This window comes from Trachinotus anak, unplaced genomic scaffold (genome assembly GCF_046630095.1).
Source record: "Trachinotus anak isolate AG129_WGS33_773 ecotype Australia unplaced genomic scaffold, CSIRO_AGI_Tana_v1 ptg000015l, whole genome shotgun sequence".
NCBI classification, from domain to species: domain Eukaryota; kingdom Metazoa; phylum Chordata; class Actinopteri; order Carangiformes; family Carangidae; genus Trachinotus; species Trachinotus anak.
This window is the reverse complement of record NW_027273866.1, coordinates 1,138,719-1,154,161: the sequence shown is the minus strand read 5'-3', so window position 1 is coordinate 1,154,161 and position 15,443 is coordinate 1,138,719. Positions and strand designations below refer to the sequence as shown.

Sequence of the window (15,443 nt, the reverse complement as noted above, 5' to 3'; positions counted from 1 at the left end):
GTGTTAAGTAAAAGCTAGTGTTTCATCTGCAGTAGCAATGCTGATAATTATAACATAAACATGTTATTGTCACTGTTAACATGTTGCAAACCATTTGTTTAATTCAGCAGTTGTAATCAACACTTTAAAAATAAAATGATGTATATTATATAGTAAAGTAATACAACTGACCTGTTGGTGTCCTAGTGATCATTAAGAATGAAATTCAAAACTCAAGATTCATGGATGGGAAACATTTTGAATATGCAGAGACTTCTGAAGTGACACCTGAAAAGCAGCTAATTTTATCTTGAAACTGAAATATTTGCACTCAGTCGGTTGTGACTGTGATCAAATCATTTTGAATGAAATCAATAAAAGGCAGGCCATGTAAGCAGTTGATGTTTGTTTTATTGGCCTAAGATTGTCTGGACATAATGCAACGTCTCCGGTGCTTAACGATGTTCATCGTACATTTATTTGTGACATGTGCAGCACAGAGTATAAATGTGTATACTGAATAAAAGAGAGACATGGAGTCATACGAAAAAAGGCAAATTTTACAATGCGCTTCCAGGACATTTTGAAGGATCTTTTCAGACTTTTCTTTTAGAGCATTATCTCGATTCAAAAATATGCCCATTGACATGAATGGAGGACATTAACAAACAGAAATGTGTTCAGGTTTCTTATGTAACCTCGCCTAGATATCCTCTCACCCTGGCACTTCCACATTTGATTACCAAAGCGATTGTTTTCTCAGCTATAATACAATGCATACAGGAATTTTTACATTGAAACATCAGTTACATCTGCCATGTTCAAATATTTGACCCCATTAACAAAATATGTATAATAACAATAACAAATTTTACCAACAATAAAAGCATTTGTTATAATAGTCAGAAAGTCCCATCTCTTGCTATGCTTGATAGAGACTGAAAGAATCATGTGCGTCCATTGTACAACGGTTTATATACACAGTGATGAAAAAATACAGACATAACACAAGTGCTTAGGAAACACAAAGTTCATCTGTGAAAGTCGTTGAGGCTATGATTGATAAATTAGACACTTCTTTTGACAGATGCGCTTCTCTCTTGTTGATTGGCTGGTGCAATGCTGCCTCCTCATGGCCTAAAGCACACACTGCAGGTGTCTTTAAGGATTTACATTTTCTTCTTCTCAAAACGGACAACTTGCTCTAGTCCTATTGCACAATGTATCTTCCAGCGATGGAGACATATACATTTCAATTTAAAAAGTCAGTGTTTTTTTTTACCCCCCACAACTGTTGGCAAAAAAGTTCAAACTACTGTACAGTGTCACATTTTAAATAAATACTCTCCATTAACAAAATGTTGATGAGTATATTAGCATTTATAAAACTGAAAAACATCTCAACGACTCATCGACTCAAAAGGAACCATGTAATTCAGCACCAAAATCTGGTGGCAGCTTTGGCTGAAAAAGTAAACAAACACAAACAAATGCCAAACAAAATATTAAACATAGCAATCCAACACCAGCAGGTATTAAATATTTGTATTAAAATGAGCTTTCAAATCCCAAACCCACTTTTTTAACAGGGCCCAGAAGCTATACATATATAGATATTTTGTTTATGTGGATACTTCTTTTAAAAAAACAAACAATTTCTGTAATTTTGATAAATAAAAATAGAAAACCACAGAAATATCTTGTCCACCTCAGGGTCTGCCGTGAAAGTCCTGCCTCTCCTCCTGTCATAATTTCCCCAAGTGAAAGAGAACTTGGCAAATAATGGCCACCACTCCCGCGCTGAGCACCGAAGAAATGGAGATGTCTAATAATCTGCTTTCATACAGCACAAACTCTGTCTTGTTCTCCTCCACTTTAGCCATGGCCAGCAGGCCTTTAGCTGCTCTGCACATCATGTTTATGCTCGGTGGGTCCATAGGGGGATGCCCCATGTGCAGTAAGCTGTGTGGGTTCTGCTGGTACTGCGCCATGCTAACACCGTCCTCCAAGAAACCTACCAAATTACCCACACTGCCCTTCTGCATGGCTATGGCACGTGCCGCTGTGGGGTCTCCTTGTGCCAGGTGGGAGAGGACAGCCACTGCCATCTCCCTGTACACCTGGGCCTTCCTCTGACCCACGTAGCGGACCAGGACAGTGAAGAGTTTCTCCTGTCGGCTGAAAGGTGGTGTAGCTAGCAGGAGGTCAATGTTGCCGTCCTGGATGCTCAGCTTGCAGAGACACTCCAGCACCAGCCTTTGAGGAGTGAGCTGGGAGTGGGGTGCTGCCGATGGGAAGGGATCCTGGGCTTCAGCTGAAGGGCACACCATCCAGTGGAGAAGGCCATCCAGGATGGGGAGGCAGATAGTGTCAGAATAGTTGGAGAGATCCAGCTGGCCCGAGATGTTGGCCAGTGTGACCATGGCATTCTCCCTGAGCCGACTCAGACACTCCCACCACCACTCCTCTTTGCTGCTCGACAGCCCCTGCTCTTGCTGTTCGTCTCTCTGGTAGCTGGGGGGTGACCTGTTCCTCTCTGGGTGCTGGTGGTGCAGCAGGAGCAGCCTGCCCAGAAGAAGGACCAGAGCAGGGTGGCGTGACATATCCGAGTCATTCCCCGGGATGAAGGACAGGCTCCGGACGATGTTGGAAATGCAGAGGCACCGCTTGGACAGCGAGTCCTGCCAGTCGGATGTTGTGGAGAGCGGAGCCTCGTCCAGGCAGCGGGGCTCATCCTCCAGCAGGGTGATGTGGTCCCGCTCCCCATCCGAATGCACCCTGAAGGGGTAGGATGGCAAGGAGCGTGCAGGATGAGCGTAGGAGAGGGCATCAACACGAGCACACAAAACATCATCAATAGTAGCAGTGATGTGTTTCAGGGGTTCTGTCTTTTCATCCTCCATCTTGTTTTCCTGTTCGTTCTCTTTTCTCTTCTTCTCATCCGCCCTGGCAGGTGGTGCACCACGGGGCTCAAAGTGTGTCTGAATGTGTGCAGTGGAGTCGCCTCCACCTGCCTGCCAGTGTAGCAGCCCACTGGTGAACTCGGTGACGTAACCTAAGTGCTTTGTCATGTCTTCGATCAGGTCCTCTTTGTGGACGATCTTGATTGGGAGCTTATCGTACTTGCTGGCTTGTTTAGGTTTAGGTTCTAGCTCTGCAACAGGCTGGTCCAGAGACTCATTTTTACTCTCTGCTCCTTCTTCACTCTCTTCCTCTTTCTCCCCTCTCTCAATGTCTTCTTTTTTCTTGTCCTCCTTGTTTACACTCGCCTCAGACTCCTCCTTTTTACCGTTAACCACTGGCGACTCTGGCCCTGCATTGATGGATGGAGCTTCCTCCATGGCACCTCCTGCTTGCTCCTCTTGCATCTCTTCTGCTGGGGCTGACTCTGATACAGGTTGGACAGTAGAGTCTGTTTCCTGCTCAGGGATGGGTTCTTCTTTCTGTTTAGAGGCAGGATCCAAAAGGCTTTTATGAGCCATAGTCCCCATCTCAAACTCCTCCAGGATGCCAAAGATCTCAATCAGACAGCGGCGGAAGTACTCGACGATGAGCTCGAGGAATCCAGGCAACTGCTCACACAAAGATAAAATATGATATGTAGGAAGTCAGACATATGTTGACAAGTAATCCTGCACAGTGAATACAAAGCCAAGATTTACAATCTTTGGAGCGAATATTCTGTACTAACTTCATGCTAACTTTCTTTAAGTAGTCATACTATAATGAATCCTTTGGACTATGTTAACAAATAAGAGCAATAATGATCTTATGAATATTTTCCCCTCACAAAATTTTATAAATCCTCACTATGACAGAAAAGGTTTATCTTGACTTTACGTCACGCTGTCACAACATGGCCTAGTAGGATAAATGAATCTCTTCTTTCAGTCAGCAGTGATATGTAGTCATCAAATTACCTGGGAGAGGTTAAAGGAGGCCACAGTGCTGTCATCGTACAGCAGGATGTTGATGGTGTCTAGGGCCCATGTGCTCTCTGCCAGCAGGCCAGACTTCAGAGACATCATGACGCGCCAGGCCTCAGGCGTTCCTGGGATTAAAACGGGGGGATTTTTTTTGAGCCAGGAAGAAAAAAAGTGGTGATCAGACTTTGTACAAATGATAAAAGGGACATTGAACAGAGTAGATCATTGTAACTCCTTTTATAAAATTTACCTCATGTTGCTCTAATTCTATCTGAAAATTTGCTGTAGAGCCAAAGCAGAAATAAAATAATTTTTTTAGATCATGAAAATACTGCTAATGCACAACTAGCTACACATCTTCCAAAGAGCTTCACCACCCCTTGCCCCTCTCTAATAGTCCTATTGAAAATGTTGACCCATGAAATGACAGGACTCCATCTCACCAGTGTCCTTGGAGGTAAGCTTGCGTCTGGGCTTGAGGATGGACATGGTGGCCTCGACTGATCCTGGCGGGTAGTTGAGGTCCCTCCTCAGGTTGGGAGGAAACTGACCCAGGGACCCACTGCCCTGCGAACCCATCATGGGCATCCCAGGCTTAGGCATCTTCATCGGTGACATGAACGGTACTTTGCTGGGTGATATGCGCGAGTCCAAGGAGCGCTGGAAGGCCCCTGGACTGGGTGCTCTTGGCAGGTGGTTGGCCATAGATGGGGAGTTGGAATAAGACGATGCTTGGCGTGAAGACAGGGGAGGCATGCCGGCTGATGATGACATGTAGGGGGACTGACGGTGCCACTGCTCCTGCCCGGGCCGCCCGTCCATGTCATCTCTACCAATTGAGCCATAAGGCGGCATTTGAGATGGCGGCCCCTGTCGGTTGGGGTAGGGATAGCCGAGGTCTGTCCTGGATGGCCACATGTTGGGTCCATCAGCAGCGTGGTTGGGAGTGGGCCCCCCACCCATCATACTGTGCTGGCTCTGTCCTGAGGGGGCCATACGGTCGCGGGGGTAGGGGTAGGGGAACTGTCCCTGTATGGCTCTGTGTTCAGGGCCTGGGTATCCACCACCATAGTGGTTGTACATGTCTGGCTGCTGGTTGGTGTACTGCATGGCATACATGTCACTCTCGTGTCTCTTGGGTGGGGGGCCATACATGCCGTCCATGGGCCGTTTGTAGCCCTGCTGAAGCAAAGGTGTAGACAAATAGTGGTGTTTTTTGTTAGTAATTTTACTCTCACAGACAAGGAAGATTCATTCTCATCATTTCTTTAGTACTGCTTCAGTAGTGTTATGTGGAATATGGAAAGGTGAAGTAATAAAAGCTTAGTGGAATTAAAATTAAGAAACAACATTAAGGTGAATATTACAACAAAGATTAATTACAAAATACTGCTAAAAATAAAAAAGCAAACAAAAGCAACGCAATTACAAAAAAATCTTGTAATTTAATATGCCCTAATAATCCAATGATTATTATATATATATGATAAACTGTCTGGGTTATATTTATTTGAAATGTTCTGAACAGATCTACTTGTCAGACTGATTACTGAGGCAGTAATAATAGAAAATAGAAATTAAAAATAAGTGTCTTGAACCCCTCCTGGCAAAAATCGTGTTTTCAACACATTCTTTTATCCCAGTTACACAAACTCAACTTGTTTGACTCTTTTTTATCTTACAAATAAAATGTTACTTGTTTATATTGTATATCTGGTGTTATTATATTTCTAATGTTTATATTGTTTGTTATCTGTGCTTTAAACTTAATTTGACTGAACTGAGACAAACTGAGGTGAAAACACCCGCAGCAACGCATCAGTAGGTAGAATCACTGCATGAGGCTCAATCTGACAATGACTTCCACTGTGCACTTAGAGCAGCAAGAGGCAGAGATACAACATCTGTGGTGGACTTTCATCACCACAGGTATGGTTGTGATTATAATGTGGTTTTAACTCAGTTCTAAATGTTTCTAATACTCTATTAGAACAGTCATTTTAAAAGACACTAAGAAAAGTAACAAGCCACACCAAAGTTTGTTAGATAACACTCACTCAGTGATCAATGGACCATTGTCCATTAAAGTAAATTAAAGTTTACTGTACTTAATGGAAATGATAACAATAAAGTGGCAAACAAGAAGTAACAAGATGAAAATAATAAGAGCAGAAATACAGAATTGACCCCTTAAACTTAATTAGGCTAAAATGCTCTATTGGAAGAAATAAATTACTCAGTATTTTACCAGAGTTATTCATAAATTATCTGTAACACAAACTGTGGCATTCTTTGAACATTATCTGTTGAAAATTGTTCTAACCTTAGAATGTGAAGTTACTGTATTTCCATCTTACTGTTAGAGATAAACAGTGCTGAGTGCATTACAGAGCTGTCTCTCACCTGCTGTTGAGGGTACATCCCAGATGGATGCATCCCATATGGCATGCTGGGATACTGCTGACCGTAGCCATCGTGTCTGATATAGAGAAGAGGAGGGAGAATATCACTCACTGATTTAAAAAACATTCAGCAAAGCTTTAGACATGAACACATACTATTTGACTTTTTTTCTGACTTTCTACAGAACTGGATTCTGCAAGCACACACACACACACACACACACACACACACACACACAGGTGCTGACCTCTGCTGTGAAGGGTATCTGCTGGGAGAGTACATGCTGCCTTCACTGTTGGAGGGTCCCAGGTTGTTCTGACTCCCAGGGGGACCCATGCTCCCTTCCATCCCCATCACATGGTCTGGTCTGAGGATCAAATAACAGGAAAACCACTCATGCTACTGACAAGACATCACTGTCATAACTTCTGTTACAAATACATGAAATAAAAACACTACAGTCTGCCACAGAGCTCAGGTTAGAATGATGCCAATGCAGTAGCAGGTTAGCACAGGCACCTACCTCCTGTCATAGCCTGGCCCATACGGATACTGCGACCTTTGGCTCATGCTCAGGGCAGATGGGGGTCGACCGTACATGTCTTGCATACCACCACCAGGCATCTGGCCCGGCATGTAGGGATCAGCTCCTGCCACTGTGGAGGGAGAAGGCAAAGGTCAGTCAACAACATGGACTAAATGGGTGAGAAAATATGTATTTTCACAGGCCTTAAGAAGCTAAAAAATTAGTCTAACTATGACTGTCCCGGCTTAACCTTGTTCTTAAACTTGCTCCTTTAATTGCATGAACCATGTCTTCTCTTAACCAGCAGGTGGCAGCAGTCCTCTATGAATATTCACCACATTTCATGATTAAACCTATTGTTCTGAGGCTGTGACTGTTGTTATGCAGCCAACATCCACCATATTATTCATTCAGACTCCATTCTCCTCAGCCTTCAGAGGAGCCGCCATCCTTTCTAAAACTACTGTTTGTTCTGAAAACTAAACCACATGAGTTGGTCAAAACAGGTGCCTCTCAGCAGGGTGGAAAGGATGAAAGGTTGAAAACGAGAAGGATGAAAAGGATGAACAAAGTTAGGATGAGACGAGGGCTAAGCTACACGAACATCAGACAAGCTGGTGTGTTTTCGATCGAGCGTTGTGTGGTGTAACAATCAGTTCTCATCTCCTTTCATAGTTCTCATAGCAGAACACACACACATCTGTCCTGATCTGAGACGACACGGTGACTAGACAATGGATTAGACCAACGAGACAGACGAAAGAACAATGGCTTTAGGATACATGAGTCATTTTGACAGAGCCAAATAACTTCATATAAAGTTTAAAGATGAAGTTTCATTGTCATTGTCTAAAAGCTCCAAGTTTATCTGACAATATAAAACAGTTGATTGAAATGGATTTTCTTTTAACACAGCAAAACAAAAGCTTATTCAGATAAATCAAAAAATATTCTGTGAAACTGGGGGAAACAGGTCCAGGCCTTGGTGTTTGGGTGCAAGGGTGTCACAGCGTGTGTCTCACTCACTCTTCCTCATCCCAGCGAAGGGGTCCTTGGCATCGTACTGCATCCTCATCATCATGTCAGGCATGCTGAGGCCCTGCTGGTAAGGAGCTGAGGGGGGCAGGGAGGTGGCACGCTTCTGGAAGGCCGGGTCACTCACCTCCGAGAAGGGGTCCTGTACGCTCACGCTACTCCTGGACAGGGAGGAAGGAAGGGAGGAGAGGGAGGAGAGAAGGAGGAATAGCATGAGAAAGGTGCGGATCAGTGATTGGACACTGAAACAATATGCTGTGAAGGAGAATATGTACATGAAAGACATCAGATTTTATATGTAAGAGTACCTGTAGTGATATCATAGGTGGTGGCAGATGTACTAGTATTTATATTAGCAGTATTATGTTGTCAGTGGTGCATTGACAATTTCATTCATGATAAGGACAGAAGTATTAGCAGCAAAATACAAAATAGCTGTCAAAAAAAATGCAGTGGAGAAAATGGATAGTATTTGGATCTAAAATGTAGCAGGATATAAAGTCTCAGGAAATACAAATAAAGTACAAGTACCTCAAAATTGCTTTTAAGTAAATGTTACTTTCTACCACTGTTTTTTAATGTTTAATTCATTTGTGTCATGTACATACCAAAGACTTCTCACACATAATATCACAAACAAAGCAAACAAAGAACTTTGCTTCCTCTCCTGGGCTCTGCAAACACAACTGTCATGTTCTATAATCATCCGACAAGAAATCAGCAGAGACGAAGGACATTCTACTAAAAAGTGAAAGACTTTAATCATCATATAAAGAGAAAGAAAATGTAATACGGTCTTCGTTTTCAGTCTCACCTAAATCGCCCAACAAACAAAGCTTTTCCTCTTCAGGGAGACTATTATGTCTCACTGCTTGGATAATGGTTATGTATCTGAACTTAACTGAGCATGTAGAGATCTTAGCCTTTCACTTAAATCCTGCTTTACTACATTATAGATGTTTTATATGAGACATAATTTAGGTTTATACCATACATCAACAGACAATGCTTGTTTATACGTGAGGGATAATTAGTGCTGATGCACACCACTACCACACTAGTAACTAAAAAATCAAGTATATTAATTATACTAAATTAGGAACTACTACTAGTACCGTAGTGGCAGCAGTAGTAGAGGCAGTAACAGTATTAATATTAGTAGTAGTAGTAGTAGTAATAGCAGCAGAATCATTAGTAGCAGGAGTACTGTAGTAGTAGTGCAGTATGTCTGTGTGGTACCTGTTGGGGAGCAGTGGTGTGACCTGTCCCAGAGGGGTGGTAGCAGGTGTGGGGGGTTTCAGATCCCCTGCTGCCTCTGCTGTAGAGCTGCTGCCAGAGGACTGGGGCGTCTGTGGGCCTTGGAGGGAGCCGCCTGAATTAGCTGGGAGACAGAAGTAGCCTTATTATTCTTAAAGCTAAATGATTCATGAAAATTCACGGTAAAAACTGCAACACATTCAGACTGCAGGGCTCCCCTGTGCCTTCAGATATGATCTTGAAGCTGGTTTGAGTTAGAGCGGCCATAGTGGGCTTTCGCTGCAGCAAGGTGCTGTATTAGGGAGATAACTTTAGACTTGAGGCCAAAGCACTAACAGTGATGCCCTACATGAGAAGTGAGGCCATCCAAAACGTGCATAAGAGGGCTGAGAAGATGGGAACGCAGGAACTGCTAAAGAGGGGCCAGAGGAGGAAGGGGAGAGCGAGCAGGAGGAGGGGACACATCGAAGAGAGGGGAAGGATTTCTCTGAGGGATAAGCCCATTCGGGTGGTCGCAGCACAGCTCTTTATTTGGAAGCTTTTCGAAGATGGTTTAGCAGACTTTTTTTTTAGGAACTTAACCCCAATCCAGCTAATGAGGGGTTCATGTAGAGGGCTGAGCTGGGGGGCACACATGTATTTTAAGAAAAAATATATATATGTGTATATATCTACTATTAGGGTAAACTCTAATGATGTGCAAAGCTAATACCATAGCACACATCCTCTCAATATGAGTGAGGACCTTGAGAAAGCTTGTGCTGATGACCTCCTCTTAGTGAAAATACTTCCCCTCACAGTCTCCAAACTGAGGTTAAAATTGGGTTAGTGTGCTCTCTTGTTATGACACCACATTTTTGTGAATTTCTCAGTTCAGATGACTAGAAAATTATGGGAGTGCAGAGCTACAAGAGCCCAACACACAAAGAACCCCCAGCCAGATAAAACCAAGGGATACAAATTCCCAGAAGCAGGTTTAATGGAAAATGAGGACCGTTCCGGCTAAAAGATGACAAAGACGAAGAAAGAGAGAATATGAAAGTATCCTAATGAGCATTTAGCTAAGAAGGCTTTCTCTGGAACAGCCTCAGTGGCCTTTCCCTGCACAGCACGTTTCCACAGGAAAAAAAAGAGAAAGACTTAAGCTTTAAAAATTCATGCTAATTCTGAATTATTCAATGATACCCCCTGCCTCTACATCATTGGAGATGGAGAGAGAGAAAGAGGGAGAGAGAGAGACTGGGAAAGATGGTTATCCCATGATGATGAGGAGAGATAGGAGAGAGGGCAAAGCAGGGGCAGGGAGCATTACTTCCTGGGACATCCCTGCTTCAGATAAATATGAATGCACAAACACACACAAACACACACACACACATGCACTTGTGGAGAAGTGCAAACAATGGTGGGGTTAGCCAAGGTTAAAAGGTTCACAATTCCTCAAGAGCAGGAGGGCAGACAGACAGATACATAATATAGAGAGGGTGGGGTGGGGGGGTGGGTGAAGATGGAGGGGAGGTGGAGGAGACCGTGAACCTAAGTGCCCTCCGCTCTACATTTAGAGAGAGAAAAGAATGACAGAGGAGGCAATGAGGGGGGAAAAAAAGTGCTTGTGCAAGAGGCATGAGGCTGACGTTTGATGTGTGTGCGCATGAGATCCTGTGTATTTGTGTGTGTCAGCGTGTGACATAATCCAGATGGGTGGTAGCGGTTCAAGGAGGGGGGGAGGGAAAAAAAAAAAAAAGTCAGTCAGCTGAACCAGTTTTGTGAATGAAAGGTGACGGCGAGGTCGAGCTTGTTTACGTTCTACATTCCAGTTCTCATTAATCACTCCCCACACCCCACCACCACTACACACACACACCCACACACACTCCCCACCCCACCACCCCCACCAGCCCGCTGGACAAGTTCCCTTAGTGACATCATTGGGCTGTCAGTCTATATATAGGCTGGCAGGGTGTCAGTGGGGCAGTTTGCACTTTGTAGCAGGCAAGCACAGATAGCAGATCAACACAGAGGTACACAAAGGAAGTAGGTGGGATTTTTTTCTGTTCTATTATTGAGCTTTTTTCATGACTGAATTTATCCTAAACAGCCAAAGTTTTAGAACTGGGTTGTGTAAGTCGAGAAACAAAGCAAAGCCTGTCAGTCTGTGCCTCGAATTCTGAATTTAAGTCAAATAAAAGTCTCCATCATTCAAGTTACTCTGTATTTGTATGTATGTAAATTCCTACTTATTATAAATATTACTAGAGTATGTATTCATTTCATTACATGTAATCATTTAAATGACACTGATGTATCACAAACATCAAGAAAATGATGCATCGCAATAAAATGATCAAAGTTTACTGATACAAGTAAACGTCTCACCAATTTTTTAAATTAAGATTGTGTATAAATCTAAATTTAGTCAGATAATCAAAAAAATTGTATAGAAGCCGCCAGCAGTCACATTATGTAAACCACTTTACCTGGAGGGAAAACCTTAAGTGAGTGCACCTGAAATGTTAGGGTAATAATTAGGGTTAAAAAATATTACTTCAATGGAATATATCACTCTTTTCCTGGGATTTCTCACCACAATGAAGTTTGATTTTAAAAACAAAAAAGTGAATAATTAATCATGAACTGAAGTTTTAATAAAGTTTCATACTCATTAGATTATGAGACAATATTTCAGAGTTGAGTTTGAAAAATGACATTTTCCAACCATACAGAATCTTTTGATTGAGTCAGTCATAGTAATTATCCTTCACTGCACAGGTCATGGCTGAGTCTTACACTGTCTGGGGAAGGTTGGGTAATAATTTTTCTGTATGTCTTTGTTTTCTCTTTCAAATATGTTCAGCTAACCTGACGGTTTATTAAAATCTTGTATGATTGTCAGAGTGCTCCTGTTTTCTGCTGGTGATGTTGCTGTCATCAGAGATCTATGCAGTTAACTCTGTGAATACAATGTTAAGAAAAATAACCAAAATCTGAAAGTACGACCCAAGTTGTAGCTGGAATTTCCCTTTATAATGACTATGTTCTGCACTGATGGCATCCTGTAGAACATGTAGAATAACCTTGTAGAGAAGAATGTCTTTAGTATTACAGTGCTGTAGGGGTTCAACCACCCATTCTTGAAAACACAGACGACATCCAAAATATGCAGGAGGTATTACTTCAATCAAGTGTTGCAGCATAAGCAGTTTACAGTCGAGGTGCTGCACATCCAAAAAGCAGCCCCAACATCACAAGTATTAACATTTTCATATTTTCGATGTCTCTGATTGTGTGTGCTGTGGTTCCATCAGCTGATGTGGGCAAAATGAGATTCTATGAAATTGAGGTGTTCAGATCCCCTTGAACAGACGAGAGGGGACTGAATTATGAATTATAAAGTGTTATGAGTGAGAGGGACGATGTGTGTTTATACATACAGTATGTGTGTGTGTGTGTGTTGCTCATGTGCACTGTATGTAAGTGTATGTACACGTGTGTGAATGCAAATGGAGGCAGATGCTCTTTTCCACCCACCAGGAAAAGCAATCTGCAGTGTCTCAGGCAGGTGAAGTGCTCCGATGTTCTATTTAAAAGCCAGGGTCACTTTTCTCATCTCCGCTGCAAATTAGAGACGTGACCTCACTGCTCTATATCGCTCCAACTCTTTCTCTCTCCTCTCCTGATCCCAACATCATAATTGTGCACAGAGACGCACAGTGTGAACAGGTAATATACACAAACAAAAAGCCCCCTTTGTGTTATGGTGCTGCAGCAAAACAATATTACTTAACCTCTAAAGCACCGTAATCAAATAAAGGCGAGTCCTGGGTTTGAGGTACAAGTAGTGACAATATCATAACTCACCTTCATTAAACTGAGAATCATCTCATCAAAACAGCGTTAATGTTCACTCATCTCTAAGGGTTTTAAGTTGTGTTCATGCAATCACAAAACATCCCTCTTTGCTATTTTTAATAATGAATGTAATACTTACTGGCTGGCCACAGTACTTAAAGATGTTCGAGAGACAATTCAGCCAAATTACAAAAAAAAGCCCTAGTGGTATCCACTATGTAAATTTTGTTTGTCATAGCACCACAGACTGAATCCCATTCAAGTGCATTATACTGGGGGGATATCTCATAGATGGATAATCTTAAAACCTGTGCAGGTAAAACCAAAATGATCTAAATGGGTAAATACGACCATGTACGCAAAGAAATATGTTTTAATTTACGTGATCTGACCATTTAAATGTCAACTGTCCTAATATTTTTTATAGTAAGAGGGTTAATGAGTTTTTCACATTTTGAAGTATTTGTATTTCTTAAACACATTTTACTGTTACATTTTCACTCTATTGTCTTTTATGCAATATCTAATATTGATATCAATGCAATGTTTCAATTAACTGAGAAATAAGGATGTAATTCAGAACCAAATAAACACAACATCAAAACAAAAACAAAAATCCACTCCCATGATACCCCCACTCTTTTCATATTTGAAATGGAGGCCTGTTAGTGCTCTAATGTACTCTCGGGCGGCCATACAGGAGGTTCAGGGGGTTGACATGGTTAATTTATGATATGAGGCTGTTGAAAATTTTTAACATAAGTTGATCATTTTTAAGATAATGTGCACAACACCTAAAATAACATTGTTTAGACTAATAACATTACCTTGTGTTTCTTTGGTAAATTAACCTGAAAGCTAATTAGCTACAAAATCAACTGTAGCTATTTGTTTAGGACAAATGAGCGCACTCTTTTAAAATTGTACCTTTGGCCATGACCACAACCTACACCAGGGAACAATTTTACACAACTTGCTAATCAATATTTTCTATGAATCTGTATTTGCTACATTTATAATAAACAGTATTTCTGCCAGTTCCCAGTCGTCCACGATGCTGTAGTAGCAGCTATGCTGACAGGAAAGCGTTTGACACAGCTTTATTGCAGCGCTGTTGTATGCCACATTGTCATGAATGCAGATTGCTGTGTCTCTGATGCTTCCTGACACCTGTAGTCTGATCAGCAGCACCTGTTGTTTGGCTGCTGACAGATGGGAGAGTGGAGTTGTGAAACACCCAGAGAAGCGGTCTGTTATCAGGCCTTACCAGGTGAGGGTGGCTGGATCTTGACCTGCTTTCTGTTGTCCCCTCCAGCCATGCTGCTGCTGCTGCTGCTGCTGCTGCTGTCTGCTGGCGGCTCTTCTCCCCTCTCCATCTTACACTCATAGGCAAACAGATACTGGATGTACTGCTTCTTGAGGGAGCTGGCGGAGCTGCTCGACGTGCCAACGTTCAGGGTGGTGGACAGCTCACGCCACTTCTTGTTCTTGTTTACCTGAGTGGTTGAGGGATGGGACAATGACAAGACATGAATAAGTTAAATGATTGGTGCTGATCGCAAGGGATTTGGGGTAAAGAGTAATTTCTTTTTGCTCATGTCCTCCCTGTATACAGTTATTTATCCCAGTAGAATCAGCCACATGCTTGTCATTTTGCCTGGACTATGGTAGACCACAGCCTGCTGAATTTAATCAAAAATAATCAATTCCATGCCTGGGCACTCACTGTTTTTACACTTACTATAACCACAGAGTTGTAGGTCACTCGTGAGTACTGCACATAATTTTCACATTGCTGTTTTTAATCTAACAGGAAAATAGCACTACAGTATATGGCCAAAGATATGTGGACACCACTGACACCACACTTTTACTCTGGGCCAGTTTTATACTGTTTGGGCTTCGTTCCTCAGTTCCAACTAGGAGACATCCTAATTCTACAACATACAATACTAATATTTAAGACAATGCACTTCCAACTTTACAGCAACAGTTTGAGGAGGATCGCTTCCAGTTTCAACACAACAGTTTGCAGATTTTGGTGTCAAAGAACTTGAAAGGCCTGCACAGAGACCAGACCTCAACCCAATCAAAAACCTTTGGGACAAACTGGAGGGGCCACCTGTGAGCCAGGCCTTACTGCCCAACATCATATTCTGATCTCACAAATGCTCTCATGGCTGAACGGATGCAAACTGTAGCTTGTGGAAAAGGTTCTTCTGAAGAGTGGAGGCTATTATAGCAGCATAAAGCTTCATATGTTTTGTACGTGCTTTTTTATCACATAGGTTTTGACACACTTGGAGTTTGCTCAGAACTTGCGTCTTGTGACATCATCAGGAATATACTGTCTCTCCTCTAAGATTTATTTTGTGTCTCATTCTCTTGAGCACATTTCTCAACAGTTACAAGCACACCAGATGCCATGCTGCTGAGTGCACGTTGCTGATGAACACTAAATAACCAAT

At 42.3% G+C, this 15,443-nt stretch overlaps 1 protein-coding gene across 5 annotated transcripts in view; it reads right to left on the bottom strand.

Annotated features, from left to right (window-relative positions):
• Positions 1 to 370: 370 nt before the first annotated feature.
• LOC139632594 (AT-rich interactive domain-containing protein 1B-like) overlaps positions 371 to 15,443 on the bottom strand; it is a 196,470-nt gene continuing 181,397 nt past the window's right edge. For 4 of the 5 annotated variants that reach the window (XM_071497584.1, XM_071497583.1, XM_071497582.1 and 1 more), the window contains 9 exons: positions 14,243 to 14,471; positions 9,109 to 9,250; positions 7,861 to 8,030; positions 6,832 to 6,964; positions 6,556 to 6,675; positions 6,309 to 6,384; positions 4,349 to 5,087; positions 3,900 to 4,030; positions 371 to 3,551 (listed from right to left, as the gene is read on the bottom strand). In XM_071497584.1, the coding sequence (XP_071353685.1) occupies positions 1,725 to 3,551; positions 3,900 to 4,030; positions 4,349 to 5,087; positions 6,309 to 6,384; positions 6,556 to 6,675; positions 6,832 to 6,964; positions 7,861 to 8,030; positions 9,109 to 9,250; positions 14,243 to 14,471 (3,567 nt within the window). In that variant the 3' untranslated portion in view covers positions 371 to 1,724. The remainder of the gene's footprint in view (positions 3,552 to 3,899; positions 4,031 to 4,348; positions 5,088 to 6,308; positions 6,385 to 6,555; positions 6,676 to 6,831; positions 6,965 to 7,860; positions 8,031 to 9,108; positions 9,251 to 14,242; positions 14,472 to 15,443) is intronic. The other variant, XM_071497581.1, reaches the window with a different exon arrangement.